At 37.6% G+C, this 20768-nt stretch overlaps 2 protein-coding genes across 2 annotated transcripts; both read left to right on the top strand.

Annotated features, from left to right (window-relative positions):
• The first annotated feature begins 472 nt into the window (after positions 1-472).
• LOC131232816 (condensin-1 complex subunit CAP-D2-like) lies at positions 473-11091 on the top strand. Its single transcript, XM_058229300.1, has 4 exons — positions 473-1248; positions 1344-1535; positions 10216-10404; positions 10519-11091. The coding sequence occupies exons 1-3, from the start codon at positions 913-915 to the stop codon at positions 10276-10278; spliced, it is 591 nt and encodes a 196-aa protein (XP_058085283.1). The 5' UTR covers positions 473-912; the 3' UTR covers positions 10279-10404; positions 10519-11091.
• A 1307-nt stretch (positions 11092-12398) lies between these two features.
• LOC131232391 (condensin-1 complex subunit CAP-D2-like) lies at positions 12399-13383 on the top strand. Its single transcript, XM_058228615.1, has 2 exons — positions 12399-13071; positions 13168-13383. Exons 1-2 carry the CDS (start codon positions 12682-12684, stop codon positions 13381-13383), a joined length of 606 nt encoding a protein of 201 aa, XP_058084598.1. The 5' UTR covers positions 12399-12681.
• The last annotated feature ends 7385 nt before the right edge of the window (positions 13384-20768 follow it).

The raw sequence follows: 20768 nt of genomic DNA, 5'->3' as shown, positions 1-20768 counted from the left end.
AACCCAACGAACTGATCTGACTGAGTCATACCTGGCACGTAACACTGTTGAATCCCCAATTTCCATCTCCTCCTTCTCCTCAAATGATGCAATGCAACTAATCCACAAATTCGATTTTGTTTCAACTCATGTTGCTGACCCAACCCCCCTCCTCCCTCTCTCACCGGTCTCCTCTCGCCCTATGAAACCCTCGATCTCTCTCCTATCTATAATGGCGATGATGGTGAGAAGATGATGATATGATCTGGTCCGTTTGTCTGCATTTTCATGGCAGCCAAACCCCGGCAACAACCACCAGGTCATCTCTCTCTCTGGGGTTGAATGTACTTTAATATCCTGTTCTTTGATGTGCGATTCAGGGATTTCTAGGGCAGATAGATGTATTTTGTCTCTATTCTTTTGATTTGATCTATTGATTGGCCTCTGGGAAATCGATTCTCCATCTGTATTCTCCACTAGGTCATCTCTCCATCTGTATTCTCCATCTATTCTTGGGGTTTTGGGGAATTTGGTTTCAAAGGCATTTAAGGATGTAGATGGTGATTCGAGTACCAGGTCCTTCCGATTGTGCAGCAAGCAAGCTATGCTGGACATCTTGCTCTAGCGGTCTCGGGATGTTTCAGCCTATTCGAGGAGTAAGGTTCTTCAGGTGTGGGCAGAACTATGCGAAGAAAATGCTGTTTCAATTGGTCTGTGGAACGAGGTTGCTTCTGGGAGATTGGAGGATAAGAGCGCATTCGTGAGGAAAGCGGCATTGAATCTACTCATCACGATGTTGCAGCATAACCCGTTTGGTCCACAACTTCGCATTGCATCATTTGAAGCGCCCTTGGAGAAATACAAGGAGAAACTGGAAGAGATGGAACCCAATGCACCTTCTGAGAGCGTTTTTGGACGGGATACCTTCAGACAATGAGACATGTGAAGCAGATGGAAAGGTTTATCAGGCTGAAGTCAGAGCAGCAAGACAGTGTTACTGATAGTCGTTTGCCTGGTGTGGAAGATGGGGTTAGTAAGGATTCTTCCACGGTGGATTTTGGGAACCTGGAGCAGACTAGGGCCTTGGCTGCATCACTTGAGACATGTTTGAGGTTCTCAAAGTGCAAATCCTCCACAATGCTGACTCTGGTCCAACTGCTGTCTTCATCTTCTGCCACTGATGTTGAGAACACGATTCTTTTACTGATGAGGCGCAGACAGTTCCAAATTGATGACTCTGAGGCCTCTCTCCGGAAAATGTTGCCACTTGTAAGCATCCTCTTTGATTTGTGTTACAATTCTTCTAAACTTCCAAAGCACTCTTGGCAAGCATTTAAGGGTGTGTTTGCATTGGATTTCTGCAGGTATTTTCACAGGACAAGCCTATCCATGTAGCTGTTGAGGATGTATTTATCACAATTTATTTGACGGGAAACCCTACAGAAACTACTGCAAATCTATCGAGCATTGCTATAGAATCTAGCATCGGCGATCTAGCAACTCTAGAATTTATAGTTGGTTCCTTGGTATCTAAGGGGAATATTTCTACAAGCACGGTATGTTTATTTGATTGTCATAATTTCAGGTGCTACTTCCATCAATATGATTCACTCACTTTGCTATAGAAGTTATGCATTGGTGTTCTTTTGGCATTCTTTGACATGCATAGTTAGACACTTAGACTAAGAACTAAGAGTGCTGATTTTTGCACACTTCAGGGCTGTTTTTTTCACCAATTACCTTGGTAATGTAAAGAAAATGTGCAATAATTACAAATTGCTTTACCTGCCTCCTGACAACATCTGCGTTTGACCACTGATTGCTGTGGTAAATTGGAATGATGGCATTTTTACATTGCCTGAATGTCAAATCGCCACCAAAATACACTGATGTTGCTGTTTGGATTCGAAATTTTTACAGTAATTACATATTGATTGGGATCATTTCAATGGATAGAAAACCTTTGACATGATTGGGCCATTTCAGTGGATCTGAACCGTTTATATGATTTGGTCATTTGGTGATCCAAATGCTTGAGTTGTGCTTTGTAAGTGATCCAAACTCATCATATGATTAAGGTTACTTTCAATGACCGATGTCGATGGATATGTTAAGTTAATCTATATTATTCATATTATTGAGATCAATTCTCAGTGATCGACATTACTAATTTTGTAGAGCCCTCTTTAACTTTACAAACAGTTTTAATGATCGGGCCTATTTTTGCTGATCCTTCATTATTGCTTCTAGTTTAGTTAATTGAGGTGATTCGGTCCTTTATCTTATTTTCGCTTCTTTATTGATCCAAACTCATCATATGATTGAGGCTATTTTCAATGACCCATGCCAATAGATATGTTAAGTTGATCTATATTAATATATTATACATATTATAGAGATCAGTTCTCAGTGATCCATACTGTTAATTGTGTAGAGCCCTCTTTAACTTTACAAACAATTTAAATGATCGGGCCTGATTTCGTCAATCGTTCATCTTATTGGATCCAATTTAGTTGGTTGAGGTGATTTGACCCTTGGGGGATGTACACTGATGAATTTTCCATTTTCAGAGACTTTGGTTCAAGAGTCGGCTATAGTTGGTCCATTTTATAATTCAAGCTATTTTAGTGATCCACACCATTCGTATTAAGGCATACACTTAACGAATCAATCAGTGAATGTCGCATGAACCAAAAGTTATTAATGATTCAAATTTTGCTAATGATTATGCTCATTTTCAGTGGCACAAACCTTTGATATGCTTGAATCATTTCAAGTGATCTCAACCGTTCATATGCTTAGTCTTGTTTTATGTGATCCATACCCTTCATATGATTAGAGTTGTTTCGGTGATGTAAACCCTTCATTAGTTGAGGCCTTTGTTAGTGATCCAAACCAGTAGGTATACTTATGCATCTTTTCACTAATCCGTTAAGTTCATCTTTTGATACTTAGGCCTCTATTTGTTAATACAACACTTAATATTTTGGGGTTGTTTTCAGTGATCTAAACCCTTCATTTGATTGGATCTAGATCGGTTTGATATAATTAGCCTTCCTTTACCTATCTTATCACTTAATGCTATATACTCGTTGGATTGCACGAGCGTAGAAAAATGTTAAGAGAGGAGGTATCTCGTCTCAGAATTATGCTCATTTTCAATAATCCAAACTGGTTACATGATTGATCAGTATTTAGTGATTCAAATTATTAATAGGTAGAGTTTGTTTCCAATAATATGAACCACTCATAGATTTGGTGCGTTTCCAATAATATGAACCATCATCATCATCTAATACTTATCCCAACTAATTGTTGGGCTCATTTTCACTTTTAGTGAGAAAAGCCATTGATGTGCCCGGGCCACTTTAAGTGATCCTAGCTGTTCATATATGTGGCTTGTTTTGAATGACCCATACCCCTTTGGGTTGGAGGAATATAGCATTTCAATTTTTTATGCCAAACCATCAATATGTTCAGGCCCATATTCATTAATCTAGTTAGTTGAACTGATTTGGCCCTTGGGAGGTACAATGGTGACTTTTCTCTTTTTAGAGACTTTGGTACAAGAGTTGGCTAGAGTGGTTTATTTCTTGTTGTCTTAAACATAAAGTATTAGGAGGACCATTTCTAGTGATCTAATTTATTTTTATAATTTGGTCTAATTTGAAATTGTCGATGTGTGGGCTCATTTTATTAAATTCAAACTGTTTCAAACATTTAAACTGTATTTAGTAAGCTAAATTCTTGATATGGTTGGGTTTCTTTTTTCAAGGATCTAAACTCTTCATATGATTTGGCCCATTTCTTGTGATCCAAACCTTTGACATGCTTGGGCCATTTTAATGGATCAAAACCTTTGATGTGTTTGGGCCATTTCAGTGGATTTGTACTTCTTATATGATTCGGCCCATTCAGTTATCCAAATCAGCATATGATTAATGTTGCTGTTAGTAATTTAAACTCATCATATGATTGAAGCCTCTTTTCATGACCCATCCCAATGGATATGTTAAGTTGATCCATCTATTCATAATATTTGAGGTTGGTTCTCAATGATCCACATCGTTAATTTTGTAGGACCCTCTTCAGTTCTATGCACAATTCAAAAAATCATGTTTCTTTTTACAACGATCCAAATTCATATGATTTGGCCCATTTCTAGTGATCCAAACCTTTGACATGGGCCATTTCGATGGATAAAAAACATTGACATGCTAGTGCCATTAAGTGGATCCAAATTGTTCATATGATTCGGCTTATTTGGCGATCCAAACTCATCATATGATTGAAGCTGCTTTTCATGATCCTAACTCCTCATATGATTGAAGCTGCTTTTCATGATCCATGGCAATGGATATGCAATGTTTATCCATGCCCTAAATTTTGTAGATCCTTCTTCAGCTTTACAAATGATCCAAACCTTTGACATGGCAATGGATATTTTAAGTTGATCCATGCCCTAAATTTTGTAGGACCCTCTTCTGTTTTACAAATGATCCAAACTGTTGATATGATTTGGCCCATTTCTAGTGATCCAAACCTTTGACATGCTTGGGCCATTTCAATGGATCAAAACCTTTGACGTGCTTGGGCCATTTCAACGGATTTGAACTTCTTATATGATTCTTCTCATTTAGCGATCCAAATGCATCATATGATTAGTGCTGTTGTTACTGATCTGAACTAATCATATGATTGAAGCCTCTTTCCAGGACCCATCCCAATGGATATGTTAAGTTAAATCCATCTATTTGTTATATTTTATGTTGGTTCTCAGTGTTCCACATTGTGAATTTTGTAGGACCATCTTCAGCTCTACGCACAATTCAAGCAATCATATTTCTTTTTACAACGATTCAAATTCATATGATTTGGCCCATTTCTAGTGATCCAAACCTTTGATATGCTTGGGCCATTTCAATGGATTAAAACCTTTGACGTGTTTGGGCCATTTCAATGGATTAGAACTTCTTATGTGATTTGGCCCATTCAGGCCATTCAGCGATCCAAATGCATCATATGATTTGTGTTGCTCTTAGTGATTTAAACTAATCATATGATTGAAGCCTCTTGCCCTGACCCATCCCAATGGATATCTTAAGTTAGATCCATCTATTCGTAATATTTGATGTTGGTTCTCAGTGATCCACATTGTTAATTTTGTAGGACCCTCTTCAGCTCTACACACAATTCAAACAATCATGTTTCCTTTTAGAATGATCCAAATTCATATGATTTGGCCCATTTTTAGTGATCCAAACCTTTGACATGGGCCATTATGATGAATAAAAACATTGACATGCTTGGGTCATTTAGTGGATATAAATTGTTCATATGATTCGGCTCATTCGGCGATCCAAACTCATCATATGATTAAAGCTCCTTTTTATGATCCAAACTTATCATATGATTAAAGTTGCTTTTAATGATACATGGCAATGGATATGCTACGTTATCCATGCGCTAAATTTTGTAGGGTCCTCTTCAACTTTACAAATGATCCAAACTGTTCATATGATTTGGCCCATTTCTAGTGACCCAAACCTTTGACATGCTTGGGCCATTTCAATAGATCAAAACCTTTGACATTCTTAGGCCATTTCAATGGATCAAAACCTTTGACATGCTTGGGCCATTTCAATGGATCAAAACCTTTGACATGCTTGGGCCATTTCAACGGATTTGAACTTCTTATATGATTCAGCCCATTCAACGATCTAAATGCATTATATGATTAGTGCTGCTATTAGTGATCTAAACTCATCATATGATTGACGCCTCTTTCCATGACCCATCCCAATGCATATGTTAAGTTAGATCCATCTATTCATAATATTTAAGGTTGGTTCTCTGTTATCCACCTCGTTAATTTTGTAGGACCCTCTTCAGTTTGATACGCAATTCAAACAATCAGGGTTCTTTTTACAACAATCCAAATTCATATGATTTGGCCCATTTCTAGTGATCCAAATATTTGACATGGGCCATTTCGATGGATTAAAAACATTGACATGCTTGTGCTATTCAGTGGATCCAAATCGTTCATATGTTTCGGCTTATTCGGCGATCGACACTCATCATACGATTAAAGCTGCTTTTCATGATCCAAACTCATCATATGATTAAAGTTGTTTTTCAATTTCCAAACTCACCATATGATTGAAGTTGCTTTTCATGATCCATGGCAATGGATATGCTAAGTTTATCCATGCCCTAAATTTTGTAGATCCCTCTTTAGCTTTACAAATGATCCAAACTGTTTATATGATTTGACCCATTTCTAGTGATCCAAACCTTCGACATGGTTGGGCCATTTCAATGGATCAAAACCTTTGACGTGCTTGGGCCATTTCAACGGATTTGAACTTCTTATATGGTTCGGCCCATTCAGCGATTTAAATGCATCATATGATTCGTGCTGCAGTTAGTGATCTAAACTCATCATATGATTGAAGCCTTTTACCATGACCTATCCCAATAGATATGTTAAGTTAGCTCCATATAGTCATAATATTTGAGGTTGGTTCTCAGTGATCCACATTGTTAATTTTGTAGGACCCTCTTGAGTTCGATACGCAATTCAAACAATCAAGTTTCTTTTACAACGATCCAAATTCATATGATTTGTCCCATTTCTAATGATCCAAATCTTTTTCATGGGCCATTTTGATAGATTAAAAAACATTGACATGCTTAAGCCATTCAGTGGATCCAAATCGTTCATACAATTCAACTCATTCGGCGATCGACACTCATCAGACGATTGAAGCTACTTTTCATGATCCAAACTCATCCTACGATTGAAGCTGCTTTTCATGATCCAAACTCATCCTACGATTGAAGCTACTTTTCACGATCTATGGCAATGGATATGTTAAGTTGATCCATGCCCTAAATTTTGTAGGACCCTTTGCATCTTTACAAATGATCCAAACTGTTCATATGATTTGGCCCATTTCTAGCGACCCAAACCTTTGACATGCTTGGGCCATTTCAATGGATGAAAACCTTTGACATGCTTGGGCCATTTCAACGGATTTGAACTTCTTATTTGATTCGGCCCATTCAGCGATCCAAATGCATCATATGATTAGTGCTACTGTTAGTGATCTAAACTAATCATAAGATTGAAGCATCTTTCTATGACCTATCCCAATGGATATGTTAAGTTAGATCTATCTATTCATAATATTTTATGTTGGTTCTCAGTGTTCCACATTGTGAATTTTGTAGGACCATCTTCAACTCTACACACAATTCAAGCAATCATGTTTCTTTTTACAACGATCCAAATTCATATGATTTTGCCCATTTCTAGTGATCCAAACCTTTGTCATGGGCTATTTCGATGAATAAAAAACATTAACATGCTTGGGCCATTTAGTGGATATAAATTGTTCATATGATTCGGCTCATTCGGTGATCCAAACTCATCATATGATTAAAGCTCCTTTTTATGATCCAAACTTATCATATGGTTAAAGTTGCTTTTAATGATACATGGTAGTGGATATGCTACGTTGATCCATGCACTAAATTTTGTAGGCCCCTCTTCAGCTTTACAAATGATCCAAACTATTCATATGATTTGGCCCATTTCCAGTTATCCAAACCTTTGACATGCTTGGGCCATTTCAATGGATCAAAACCTTTGGCGTGCTTGGGCCATTTCAACGGATTTGAACTTCCTATATGATTTGGCCCTTTAAGCGATCCAAATGCATCACATGATTAGTGCTGCTGTTAGTCATCTAAACTCATCATATGATTGACGCCTCTTTCCATGATCTATCCCAATGCATATGTTAAGTTAGATCCATCTATTCATAATATTTAAGGTTGGTTCTAAATTATCCACCTCGTTAATTTTGTAGGACCCTCTTCAGTTCTATACGCAATTCAAACAATTAGGGTTCTTTTTACAACAATCCAAATTCATATGATTTGGCCCATTTCTAGTGATCCAAATATTTGACATGGGCCATTTTGATGGATTAAAAACATTGACATGCTTGTGCTATTCAATGGATCCAAATCGTTCATAAGTTTTGGCTTATTCGGCGATCGACACTCATCATACGATTGAAGCTGCTTTTCATGATCCAAACTCATCATATGATTAAAGCTGCTTTTCATTTTCCAAACTCACCATATGATTGGAGCTGCTTTTCATGATCCATGGCAATAGATATGCTAAGTTGATCCATGCCCTAAATTTTGTAGATCCCTCTTCAACTTTACAAAGGATCCAAACTGTTTATATGATTTGGCCCATTTCTAGTGATCCAAACCTTCGACATGCTTGGGCCATTTCAATGGATCAAAACCTTTGACGTGCTTGGGCCATATCAACGAATTTGAACTTTTTATATGATTCGGCCCATTCTGTGATCCAAATTCATCATATGATTAGTGCTGCTGTTAGTGATCTAAACTCATCATATGATTGAAAGCCTCTTTCCATGACCCTTCCCAATGGATATGTTAAGTTGATCCATCTATTCATAATATTTGTTGTTGGTTCTCAGTGATCCACATCGTTAATTTTGTAGGACCCTCTTCAACTCTATGCACAATTCAAACAATCATGTTTCTTTTTACAACGATCTAAACTCATGTGATTTGGCCCATTTCTAGTGTTCCATACCTTTGACATGGTCCATTTCGATGAATAAAAAACATTTACATGCTTGGGCCATTTAGTGGATCCAAATTGTTCATATGCTTCAGCTCATTCGGCGATCCAAACTCATCATATGATTGAAGCAGCATTTCATGATCCAAACTCATCATATGATTGAAGCTGCTTTTATGATCCATGGCAATGGATATGCTAAGTTTATCCATGCCTTAAATTTTGTAGATCCCTCTTCAGCTTTACAAATGATCCAAACTGTTCATATGATTTGGCCCATTTCTAATGATCCAAACCTTTGACATGCTTGGCCATTTCAATGGATCAAAACCTTAAATTTTGTAGATCCCTCAGCTTTATATTCCTCTCATTTTTGTTATCAAGCCCTAAAAAGATCTTTAAAAAAGGATGAAACACATACATCATGGTGGGGCATAAAGAAGTTTCACAAGTTAAAAGTTGATTTTGTGTTGAGCAAACAATTTAAAGAGAAAAAATTGCCGTAGTAACTTGAAAAGGGCTAATTTTGGAAGTAAAAATTTCTGTTTAATGAAAAATACATTGAGCGCATTCCGCATTCACCATTAAGCCAGACTCCTTTCATGGAAAGAATTCAATGAAAAACCACTTATCGCTTTCCTTCTTCCTCGTTATCAACGCATTAACAAACACCACTAAACATGGAACATTTTCCCAATTCCGCGTTAAGTGCAAAAATTCAGCGTTAACAAACAGGCCCTAAGTTGATCCATATCATTTATATGATTGAGCCATCTTTTAGTGATCCATTTAATTATTATTGTATGGCCCCTATGGCGACTCTCGAAGCTTGGGAGCTACTCCTAGATCAACAGAATTACATGAATGACAAGGCGTTTCCAGTCAAAGCGTTCGGTCGGAACTTCAATTTATAGATCTCTTTTTTCTTCAAAGTGGATCTATTAGGTGTCAGACTAGCCCGACCCCCCGAAGGGGCTTATCATCTGGTGTTGGTTGACTGACTCTGATTGCCTATAAGTTGTTCGCTACACCAAAAAGTCCATCTACATGCCCTATTTGAATTAGAAATCCTGCCTTGCCTCCTATCACTTCACTCATTCCCGTGATCATTTTCAGGTTTTAGTTTGTCCTAGAAGATGGGGTAAGGTCCCATGAATGTGCACACGACTTACTTTTTATTGGACTATCTTCAATAGGCAAAATCACACACCACTTTAGACAAGGGTTGATTAGCCATGGAATCAAAGTAATAATCGTCAGTCAAACTCTTACCTGAAGATGAAGTTAGGCTTGGATAAGGACACTAGTTGGATTAGGAAGTCACTCATAGCAAACTGTGTTTTTTTTTTTTTTTTAAAGCTGAAAATACTTGGGCATCATTTAAAATAGACAAATTTTATGCATCGTATTCAAAAGGATTCTGCGCTAGAATAAAAAACTAGAAAAATTTTAATGATTAAGAAATAAATTGATAGGAAGAATACTAAAGGATGATCTACTCTAAAATAACGTAGGCGATTTTATTTTTCTCTCCTTCATTTGCAGTGTATTTTGCGTGGATGACTCTTCTAACTCGTTTATATGTTGATTATTTTCAGAAAAGTAAGCCTTCATCGAAAATAAGTGATCATGATATAAATTGTAAGGAAACTTTTGCTTAACGGGGATGTGGGCAATTGATGATGTTGGTTCTTTATTATTATTATTTTTTTCTATGGAAATACTTGGGGATGCAATGGCATTACGCTATCAAAGCCCTTGAGATATACCGGAAATCAGGGCAGCAGGTAGTTGTTCTGCTCATCCAATTTGTCTATATGCCCTTTGTCACTCACTACATGCTGATTTAAGTTGAAAATTTTTGCCTATTCGCCATGCCTCAAGCTACTTCCTTGTTGCAGGCTGAAAGATTGTCTAAGTTTTATAAAGTATGTAAAATCCTTGATCGTGGGCGTGGAGAAAAGTTTATCAAGATTGAGCAGGTTTCAATTTTTATAGTGATGCCTCTTATAATAGATATTTCTTTCTTTGTATTCTGAAACACTTCTTACCAAGACTATGATAACACTTGTAACTTGATTGGATTATCATTGTCTCAACCTTAAGATCATGGGCTGGATCCTAGCTTATCTACTGAAGCACACGATTGCACGAAATTGGTAAAGAAAACTGACAAGTGATGGTGTCTTTATTTGTTTTTTTTTTTCCTTTTCTTTTTAAATGATTGGTTCTCTTGGTCTTACTTTTGCCTAGATTTACATTACGAAATCCAGAAGGGCTCTTCCATTTACCATAAATCTTTGGAACCTCGTTGCCATATATTGAAACCTCCCAAATCTTTGACTGAATTATGGATGGAGCATAACCCAAAAGTAAAAGTAAGCAGATATTGGAACCATCTGATTTTTTCAGTTGGAACTAGGGCCACTCACTGTTTTATTCTTAACCATACATTTGATAAGTACCATTAATTGGATGGTTTGGTTTGCTTGATTAGTACTTACTGTTTTATTCTTAACCATACATTTTTTAAGTACTATTAATTTTTTAATGGTGAGTGTTCAATCACCACTCTTTTCTATGGTGTGGTTCCTATGAGATTTTTATATGCTCATTTTCTGCTCCATGCCATAACATAGTCTGGAAAAAAATTGGATGGAAGGCGTCAATAATATACATACATCGTGATGGGGCTCACAGAGCGCTGTCAGTATCCACCTTGCTACTCACGCTGAAAGTACGCAATCGTATCCGGGAAGCGGATTGGCTGGTGTACCGCACACCGATATGTCGTGTATTGACGTTACCAAGTTATGTAGGTCCCATCACGAGGTATGTGTTATATCCCAACCGTCCTTTCATCTGGCAAGATCGTTCTACGGCTTGATCTGAAAAATAAGACAGATCCAAAGATCAAACAGACCATACTGCAAAAAGCTACGAGGATTGAACGTCTACCGTTGAAACCCTTTTGGGCGTCATAGAAGTTTTGGATCGATATGATATTTGTTTTTACTCTTCATCAAGGCCTATGTGACCTTATGAATAGATTGGATGGAAAATAAACACACGGTGGGCTACGAATATTTTAACGGTGAGAATCATTGTCCCACTGCTATTTCTAGTATGGTCCACTTAAGGTTTGGATATGAATCATTTTTTGTATCATTCTCTATAATGATCTCACAAAATGGATGAACGGTGTGGATATAATAAATACATCATTTTCGAGCCATGTAACCTTGATCTCCTTTGAACCGTCCCGACAACTGGGAGCTCGAGGATAAGCAACGGCCGTCTTCGCACGACACGTACCCACAGAGCCATATCGGTGTGTGCCTTAGACAAGCGAATCAACTTCCTTGAAAAAGGGGATGGACGGGGAGGATTTCTCACAAAAATCACGGTGGCCCACCTACTCTTGCTTAATGAGCGAGAAAGAATCTCAAAATCCATTACCAGCGGCTCTCTATTCGAAAACTTGATACCTAAGAAAAAAATCAAATCTCTCTCTCCCGTTCGACTTCTCTCGCAACGTTCGTCTCGTCTCTCTGTCAGCCCACGGCTTCCCTCTCTCAGCCCGTTCCCACAATTCAAATTTATCTTTTACCTCCTATCAACGGCATTCTCTCGCCTCTGCCTCGCCTTCTCTTCCCCAAGAAAAACCCTACCCCCCTCCTCCCTACCTCTCTCACTGGTCTCCTCTCGCCCCATGAAACCCTCGATCTCTCTCCTATCTATAATGGCAATGATGGTGAGAAGATGATGATGTGCGCAGCAAGCAAGCTATGCTGGACATCTTGCTCGAGCAGTGTCGGGATGTTTCAGCCTATTCGACGAGTAAGGTTCTTCAGGTGTGGGCAGAACTATGCGAATAACATGCTGTTGCAATTGGTCTGTGGAACGAGGTTGCTTCTGGGAGATTGGAGGATAAGAGTGCTTTCGTGAGGAAAATGGCATTGAATCTACTCATCACGATATTGCAGCATAACCCATTTGGTCCACAACTTCGCATTGCATCATTTGAAGCGCCCTTGGAGAAATAGAAGGAGAAACTGAAAGAGATGGAACCCAATGCACCTTCTGAGAGCGTTTTGGACAGGATACCTTCAGACAATGAGATGTGTGAAGCAAATGGGAAGGTTTATCAGGCTGAAGTCAAGTCAGAGCAGCAAGACAGTGTTACTGATAGTTGTTTGCCTAGTGTGGAAGATGGGGTCAACAAGGGTTCTTCCATGCTAGATTTTGGGAACCTGGAGCAGACCAGGGCCTTGGTTGCATCACTTGAGACAGGTTTGAGGTTCTCAAAGTGCATATCCTCCACAATGCCGACTCTGGTCCAACTGCTGGCTTCATCTTCTGTCACTGATGTTGAGAACACGATTCTTTTGTTGATGAGGTGCAGACAGTTCCAAATTGATGACTCTGAGGCCCGTCTCCAAATGTTGCCACTTGTAAGCATCCTCTTTGATTTCTGTTACAATTCTTCTTGACTTCCAAAGGAATCTTGGCAAGCATTTAAGGGGTGTGTTTGCATTGGATTTCTGTAGGTATTTTCCCAGGACAAATCTATCTATGCAGCTGTTGAGGATGCATTCATCAGAATATATTTGAGGAGAAACCCTACAGAAACTGCTGCAAATATATTGAACCTTGATATAGAATCTAGTATTGGTGATCTAGCATCTCTAGAATTTATAGTTGGTTCCTTGGTATCTAAGGGGGATATTTCTACAAGCATGGTATGTTTATTCCTTGGTATCTAAGGGGGATATTTCTACAAGCATGGTGTGTTTGCATTGGATTTCTGTAGGTATTTTCCTAGGACAAATCTATCTATGCAGCTGTTGAGGATGCATTCATCAGAATTTATTTGAGGAGAAACCCTACAGAAACTGCTGCAAGTATATTGAACCTTGCTATAGAATCTAGTATCCGTGATCTAGCAGCTCTAGAATTTATAGTTGGTCCCTTGGTATCTAAGGGGGATATTTCTACAAGCATGGTATGTTTATTCGATTGTCATAATTTCAGGTGCTGCTTCCATCAATATGATTCACTCACTTTGCCATAGAAGTTATGCATTGGTGTTCTTTTGGCATTCTTTGACATGCATAGTTAGACACTTAGATTAAGAACTAAGAATGCTGATTTCTGCACACTTAAGGGCCTGTTTTTTTTTTTTTTTTCTTTTTTCACCAATTACCATGGTAATGTAAAGAAAATGTGCAACAATTACAAATTACTTTACCTGCCTCTTGACAACATCCGCATTGAAGCTGCTTTTCATGATCCCTTGGCAATGGATCTACTAAGTTGATCCATGCCCAAAATTCTATAGGACTCTCTTCAACTTTACAAATGATTCAAACTGTTCATATGATTTGGCCCATCTCTACTGATCCCAACCTTTGACATGCTTGGGCCACTTCAATGGATCAAAACCTTTCATGTGTTGAGCCATTTAGTAGATTTGAACTTCTTATATGATTCAGCCCATTCACCCATCCAAATGCATCATATGATTCGTACTGCTGTTAGTGATCTAAACTCGTCATATGATTGAAGCCTCTTTCCATGACCCATCCCAATGAATATGTTAAGTTGAACCATCTATTCGTAATATTTGAGGTTGGTTCTTACTGATGCACTTCGTAATTTTGTAGGATCCTCTTTAGTTTTATACACAATTCATAGAATCAAGTTTCTTTTTAGAACGATCCAAATTCATATGATTTGGCTCATTTATAGTGATCTGAACCTTCGACAATGGCCATTTTGATGGATAAAAAACATTGACATTCTGGGTCATTCAGTGGATCCAAATTGTTCATATGATCTGGCCTATTTCTAGTGATCCAAACCTTTGACATGCTTGGGCCATTTCAATGGATCAAAACCTTTCATGTGTTGGGCCATTTAGCGGATTTGAACTTCTTATATGATTCAGCCCATTCACCCATCCAAATGCATCATGTGATTCGTACTACTATTAGTTATCTAGACTCGTCATATGATTGACGCCTCTTTCCATGACCCATCCCAATGGATATGTTAAGTTGAACCATCTGTTCGTAATATTTGAGGTTGGTTCTTACTGATGCACTTCGTAATTTTGTAGGATCCTCTTTAGTTTTATACACAATTCAAAGAATCAAGTTTCTTTTTAGAACGATCCAAATTCATATGATTTGGCCATTTATAGTGATCCAAACCTTTGACATGGGCCATTTTGATGGATAAAAAATATTGACATTCTGGGTCATTCAGTGGATCCAAATTGTTCATATGATCTGGCCTATTTCTGGTGATCCAAACCTTTGACATGCTTGGGCCATTTCAATGGATCAAAACCTTTGACGTGCTTTGGCCAATTTAGTGGATTTGACTTCATATATCATTCGGCCCCTTCAGCGATCCAAATGCATGATATGATTCGTTCTGCTGTTAGTGATTTAAACTCATCATATGATTGAAGACTCTTTCAATGACTCATCCCAACGGATATGTTAAGTTGATCCATCTATTCATAATATTTGAGGTTGGTTCTCAATGATCCATATCGTTAATTTTGTAGAACCCTCTTCAGTTCTATAAACAATTCAAACAATAAGGTTTCTTTTTACAGCGATCCAAATTCATATGATTTGGCCCGTTTCTATATTGATCCAAACCTTTGACATGGGCCATTTCGATGGATAAAAAACATTGACACGCTTGGACCATTCAGTGGATCCAAATTGTTCATATAACTCGGCTTATTCGGCAATTCCAACTCATCATACGATTGAAGCTGCTTGTCACGATCCATACTTGTCATATGATTGAAGCTGCTTTTCATGATCCATGGCAATGGATTTGCTAAGTTGATCCATGCCCTAAATTTTGTAGGACCGTCTTCAGATTTACAAATGATTCAAACTGTTCATATGATTTGGCCCATCTTTAGTGATCGTAAACCTTTGACATGCTTGGGCCATTTCAATGGATCAAAACCTTTCATGTGTTGGGCCATTTAGCGGATTTGAACTTCTTATATGATTCGGTCCATTCAGCCATCCAAATGCATCATATGATTCGTACGGCTGTTAGTGATCTAAATTCGTCATATGATTGAAGCCATTTTCGATGACCCATCCCAATGGATATGTTAAGTTGAACAATCTATTCGTAATATTTGAGGTTGGTTCTCACTGATCCACATCCTAATTTTGTAGGATCCTCTTTAGTTTTATACACAATTCAAAGAAACAAGTTTCTTTTTAGAACAATCCAAATTCATATGATTTGGCCCATTTATAGTGATCCAAACCTTTGACATGGGCCATTTTGGTGGATAAAAATCATTGACATGATGGGTCATTCAGTGGATCCAAATTATTCATATGATTCGGCTCATTCGGCGATCCAAACTTATCATATGATTGAAGGTTCTTTTCATGATCCAAACTCATCATATGATTGAAGCTGATCCATGGCAATGGATATGATAAGTTGATCCATGCCCTAAATTTTGTAGGACCCTCTTCTACTTTACCAATGATCCAAATTGTTCATATGATCTGGCCTATTTCTAGTGATCCAAACCTTTGACATGCTTGGGCCATTTCAATGGATCAAAACCTTTGATGTGCTTTGGCCAATTTGGCGGATTTGACTTCTTATATCATTTGGCCCCTTCCGCGATCCAAATGCATGATATGATTCGTTCTGCTGTTAGTGATTTAAACTCATCATATGATTGAAGACTCTTTCCATGACCCAACCCAATGGATATGTTAAGTTGATCCATCTATTCATAATATTTGAGGTTGGTTCTTAGTGATCCACATCGTTAATTTTGTAGAACCCTCTTCAGTTCTATAAACAATTCAAATAATAAGGTTTCTTTTTACAGCAATCCAAATTCATATGATTTGGCCCGTTTCTATTGATCCAAACCTTTGACATGAGCCATTTCGATGGATAAAAAACATTGACACGCTTGGGCCATTCAGTGGATCCAAATTGTTCATATAACTCGACTTATTCGGCAATTCCAACTCATCATACGATTGAAGCTGCTTGTCCACGATCCAAACTCGTCATATGATTGAAGCTGCTTTTCATGATCCATGGCAATGGATTTGCTAAGTTGATCCATGCCCTAAATTTTGTAGGACCCTCTTCAGCTTTACAAATGATTCAAAATGTTCATTTGATTTGACTCATCTGTAGTGATCATAAACCTTTGACATGCTTGGGCCATTTCAATGGATCAAAACCTTTCATGTGTTGGGCCATTTAGTGGATTTGAACTTCTTATATGATTCGTACTGCTGTTAGTGATCTAAACTCGTCATATGATTGAAGCCTTTTTCCATGACCCATCCCAATGGATATGTTAAGTTGAAAAATCTATTCGTAATATTTGAGGCTGGTTCTCACTGATCCACATCCTAATTTTGTAGGATCGTCTTTAGTTTTATACACAATTCAAAGAAACAAGTTTCTTTTTAGAACAATCCAAATTCATATGATTTGGCCCATTTATAGTGATCTAGACCTTTGACATGGACCATTTTGATGGATAAAAATCATTGACATTCTGGGTCATTCAGTGGATCCAAATTTTTCAGATGATTCGGCTCATTTAGCGATCCAAACTTATCATATGATTGAAGGTTCTTTTCATGATCCAAACTCATCATATGATTGAAGCTGCTTTTCATGATCCATGGCATGGATATGCTAAGTTGATCCATGCCCTAAATTTTGTAGGACCCTCTTCTGCTTTACCAATGATCCAAACTGTTCATATGATCTAGCCTATTTCTAGTGATCCAAACCTTTGACATGCTTGGGCCATTTCAATGGGTCAAAACCTTTGACGTGCTTTGGCCAATTTAGCGGATTTGACTTCTTGTATCATTCGGCCCCTTCTGCAATCCAAATGCATGATATGATTCGTTCTACTGTTAGTGATTTAAACTTATCATATGATTGAAGACTCTTTCCATGACCCATATGTTAAGTTGATCCATCTATTCATAATATTTGAGGTTGGTTCTCAGTGATCCACATCGTTAATTTTGTAGAACCCTCTTCAGTTTTATAAACAATTCAAATTATAATGTTCTTTTCACAGCGATCCAAATTCGTATGATTTGGCTTGTTTCTATTGATCCCAACCTTTGACATGAGCCATTTCGATGGATAAAAAACATTGACATGCTTGGGCCATTCAGTGGATCCAAATTGTTCATATAACTCAGCTTATTCGGCAATTCCAACTCATCATACGATTGAAGATGCTTGTCACGATCGAAACTCATCATATGATTGAAGCTGCTTTTCATGATCCTTGGCAATGGATCTGCTAAGTTTGATCCATACCCAAATTTCTGAAGGACCCTCTTCAGCTTTACAAATGATTCAAACTGTTCATATGATTTGGCCCATCTCTACTGATCCTAACCTTTGACATGCTTGGGCCACTTCAATGGATCAAAACCTTTCATGTGTTGGGCCATTTAGCGGATTTGAACTTCTTATATGATTTGGCCCATTCAACCATCCAAATGCATCATATGGTTCGTGCCACTGTTAGTGATCTAAACTCATCATATGATTGAAGACTCTTTCCATGACCCATCCCAATCAATATGTTAAGTTGATCCCTGTATTCATAATATTTGATGTTTGTTCTCAGTGATGCACATCGTTAATTTTGTAGGACCGTCCTCAGTTTGATACACAATTCAAATAGTCAGGTTTCTTTTTACAACAACCCAAATTCATATGATTTGGCCCATTTCTAGTGATCTAAACCTTTGACATGGGCCATTTCGATGGATAAAAAACATTGACATGCTTGGGCCATTCGGTGGATCCAAAATTTTCATATGATTCGGCCCATTCGACGATCCAAACTCATCATATGATTGAAGTTGCTTTTCTTGGATGGGCCATTTTGGCGGATTTGAACTTCTTATATGATTCGGCCCATTCAATGATTCAAATGCATCATATGATTCGTGCTGCTTGTAGTGATTTAAACTCATCATATGATTGAAGCGAAGCCTCTTTCCATGACCCATCCCAATGGATATGTGAAGTTGATTCATCAATTCGTAATATTTGAGGTTGGTTCTCTGTGATACACATCTTTAATTTTGTAGGACCCTCTTAATGATTGGGCCTACATTTTGTGATTCAAATCGTTAATATTGTAGGGTGCCTGCTATCATTATAAAAAAATTAAGGTAGGGCCTATTTTCAGTGATCCAATTAATATGGTAGGGCTTGTTTCACCCATACGAATATTTGATATGGTTGGGCCATTCCAAGTGATTGAAATTGTTCATTTGATTGGGCCTATTGTAAGTGATCCAAACCCTTTATATCATTGTGGCCATTTTAATGATCTGAACCAATATATGCCGAGGCCTGTGTTCACCAATCAATTCCATTGATTATTAATAGCCCTCATTGGATGTGGTAAGGACAAAAATTGTTAGTGGAGCAATCTTGACATATAATATTTCGGTCTTTTATAGTTAAGTGTGGAGTGTAGTTATTTTTCTTGACTAATTGTTCATCAAACTAGCCAATATTCAACGATCCAAATCGTTAATATGGTAGGGTTTATTCAAACCCTTCATATGATATGCTGGTTTCTGGTGATGCAAACCTTTGACATGCTTGGGCCATTTCAATTAATTTGAACCATTAATATGATTGGCTTATACTTACTGATCCAACGCTTCATATGATTGGGGTTGCTTTTAGTGATCTATGCTCTAAATATCATTAAGGTCGTTTTTGGTGATATATTATATACAATGATAGTGCCTTCTAGTTGTTCATTGTGATGGATGTTTTTAAATGGCGGTTAATTTCAATGAACGAGATGTATGAAGATATACATGAATATATTAATGAGGTCTACCAAAAATTCCAATAGGTGATATAGTATGTACAATGATAATGCCCTTTAATTGTTAATGGGGAAGAAACTATGGGGAAGATGATCAATTACCACGTCTATTCTTTTTTTGTATGGTCATACAGAGCTCCACCATGGGTGACAATGTTCGCTTGACTTGTGGGAAGAAAGAGTGTTGACAATCAGTAATTTGCAAAGAAGATCCCTTACCCTTCCTAAAATATGTATAATGTGTATGGGAGATGCAGAGTCAATTAATCACCTCTTCATTCATTGCATGTTTGCTTGAAAGATGTGGGACTACTTTCTCAATGCTCTCCATACAAGCTTAGGTGAAGTCAAATTCTGTTGCGGACCTTCTGTGGTTTGGCATTCAGGAGGGGTGGGAAAAGTGGGGAAAGCTTTGTGGAGATTGCTTCTATATAGGAGATGTTTTTAGAATAGGAGTTCTTCGCATGTTGTGGCCGTTAGGGAAGTTAAATGTATTTTTTAGGTTGGGCTTCTTATGTAAAGCCAGTTGTTAATCATGCTAATCTCTCATATGTTTTTCAATTGTGTAGGTGGGTTGTTTTCTTTTGCGCATTTTGTGGGCTTTTAATGAAGCTCTCTAAAAAGTGAAAAAAAAAAGAAAAAAAAAGAAGGCAATTTGAAATGAGCCATAGCTAAATTCTTTTGTTGGTTTTAGGTTTTACTACAAAAAATACAAAACGAAAAACAAATAGGAAGGACATAAATAAAGAAGAAATGAAAAAAAAAAAAAAAAGTAAAAAGTATGAAGAATCTAAACTAAAGATGATTTTTGAGCAAGATTTCCTAGTAGGTGAAAACTAAATGCCCCAAATTTGTTGTTGGAATGACCTTTTGTCAATAAATGAAATTCAATATACAGATTAACTTCTTGATCTTTAAAAAATTGATTATTTGAAAACACCACTTCTGTATGATATTTTTGTTCGAGGCAAACTAATCTTCATGCTAAGTGTCTTTCCTATTTTGGGATACTCTTGATCTTAGTAGGGTTTGACAGTTTACACATATAACCCTAAGCACACAATACACAACTTCACTAAATGCTGAATATCATTCACCTCCAATAGAAGGATAGTCAAATACATACTCAAGGATGAGCCTACCCCAATCCTTTTTTCTCATTTTACTTGGATCTTCGATAGATGTGAGGTTTCGCTTCCCAAAAGGGACGGGGACCGGGACACCCTGTTGTTA

This window comes from Magnolia sinica, chromosome 18 (assembly GCF_029962835.1).
Source record: "Magnolia sinica isolate HGM2019 chromosome 18, MsV1, whole genome shotgun sequence".
Classification (NCBI taxonomy): Eukaryota; Viridiplantae; Streptophyta; class Magnoliopsida; order Magnoliales; family Magnoliaceae; genus Magnolia; species Magnolia sinica.
Note: the sequence above shows the minus strand (reverse complement) of the source record. Positions and strands in the feature narration are given on the sequence as shown.

Bases quoted from the DNA above. Each gene is read 5' to 3' on its own strand.
- LOC131232816 (XM_058229300.1), top strand. From the start codon at position 913: ATGAGACATGTGAAGCAGATGGAAAGGTTTATCAGGCTGAAGTCAGAG. The intron at 1,249-1,343 runs GTAAGCATCCTC...GGATTTCTGCAG, and splicing joins TCCGGAAAATGTTGCCACTT to GTATTTTCACAGGACAAGCC. The intron at 1,536-10,215 runs GTATGTTTATTT...GATTATTTTCAG, and splicing joins GGAATATTTCTACAAGCACG to AAAAGTAAGCCTTCATCGAA.
- LOC131232391 (XM_058228615.1), top strand. From the start codon at position 12,682: ATGGAACCCAATGCACCTTCTGAGAGCGTTTTGGACAGGATACCTTCA. The intron at 13,072-13,167 runs GTAAGCATCCTC...GGATTTCTGTAG, and splicing joins GTCTCCAAATGTTGCCACTT to GTATTTTCCCAGGACAAATC.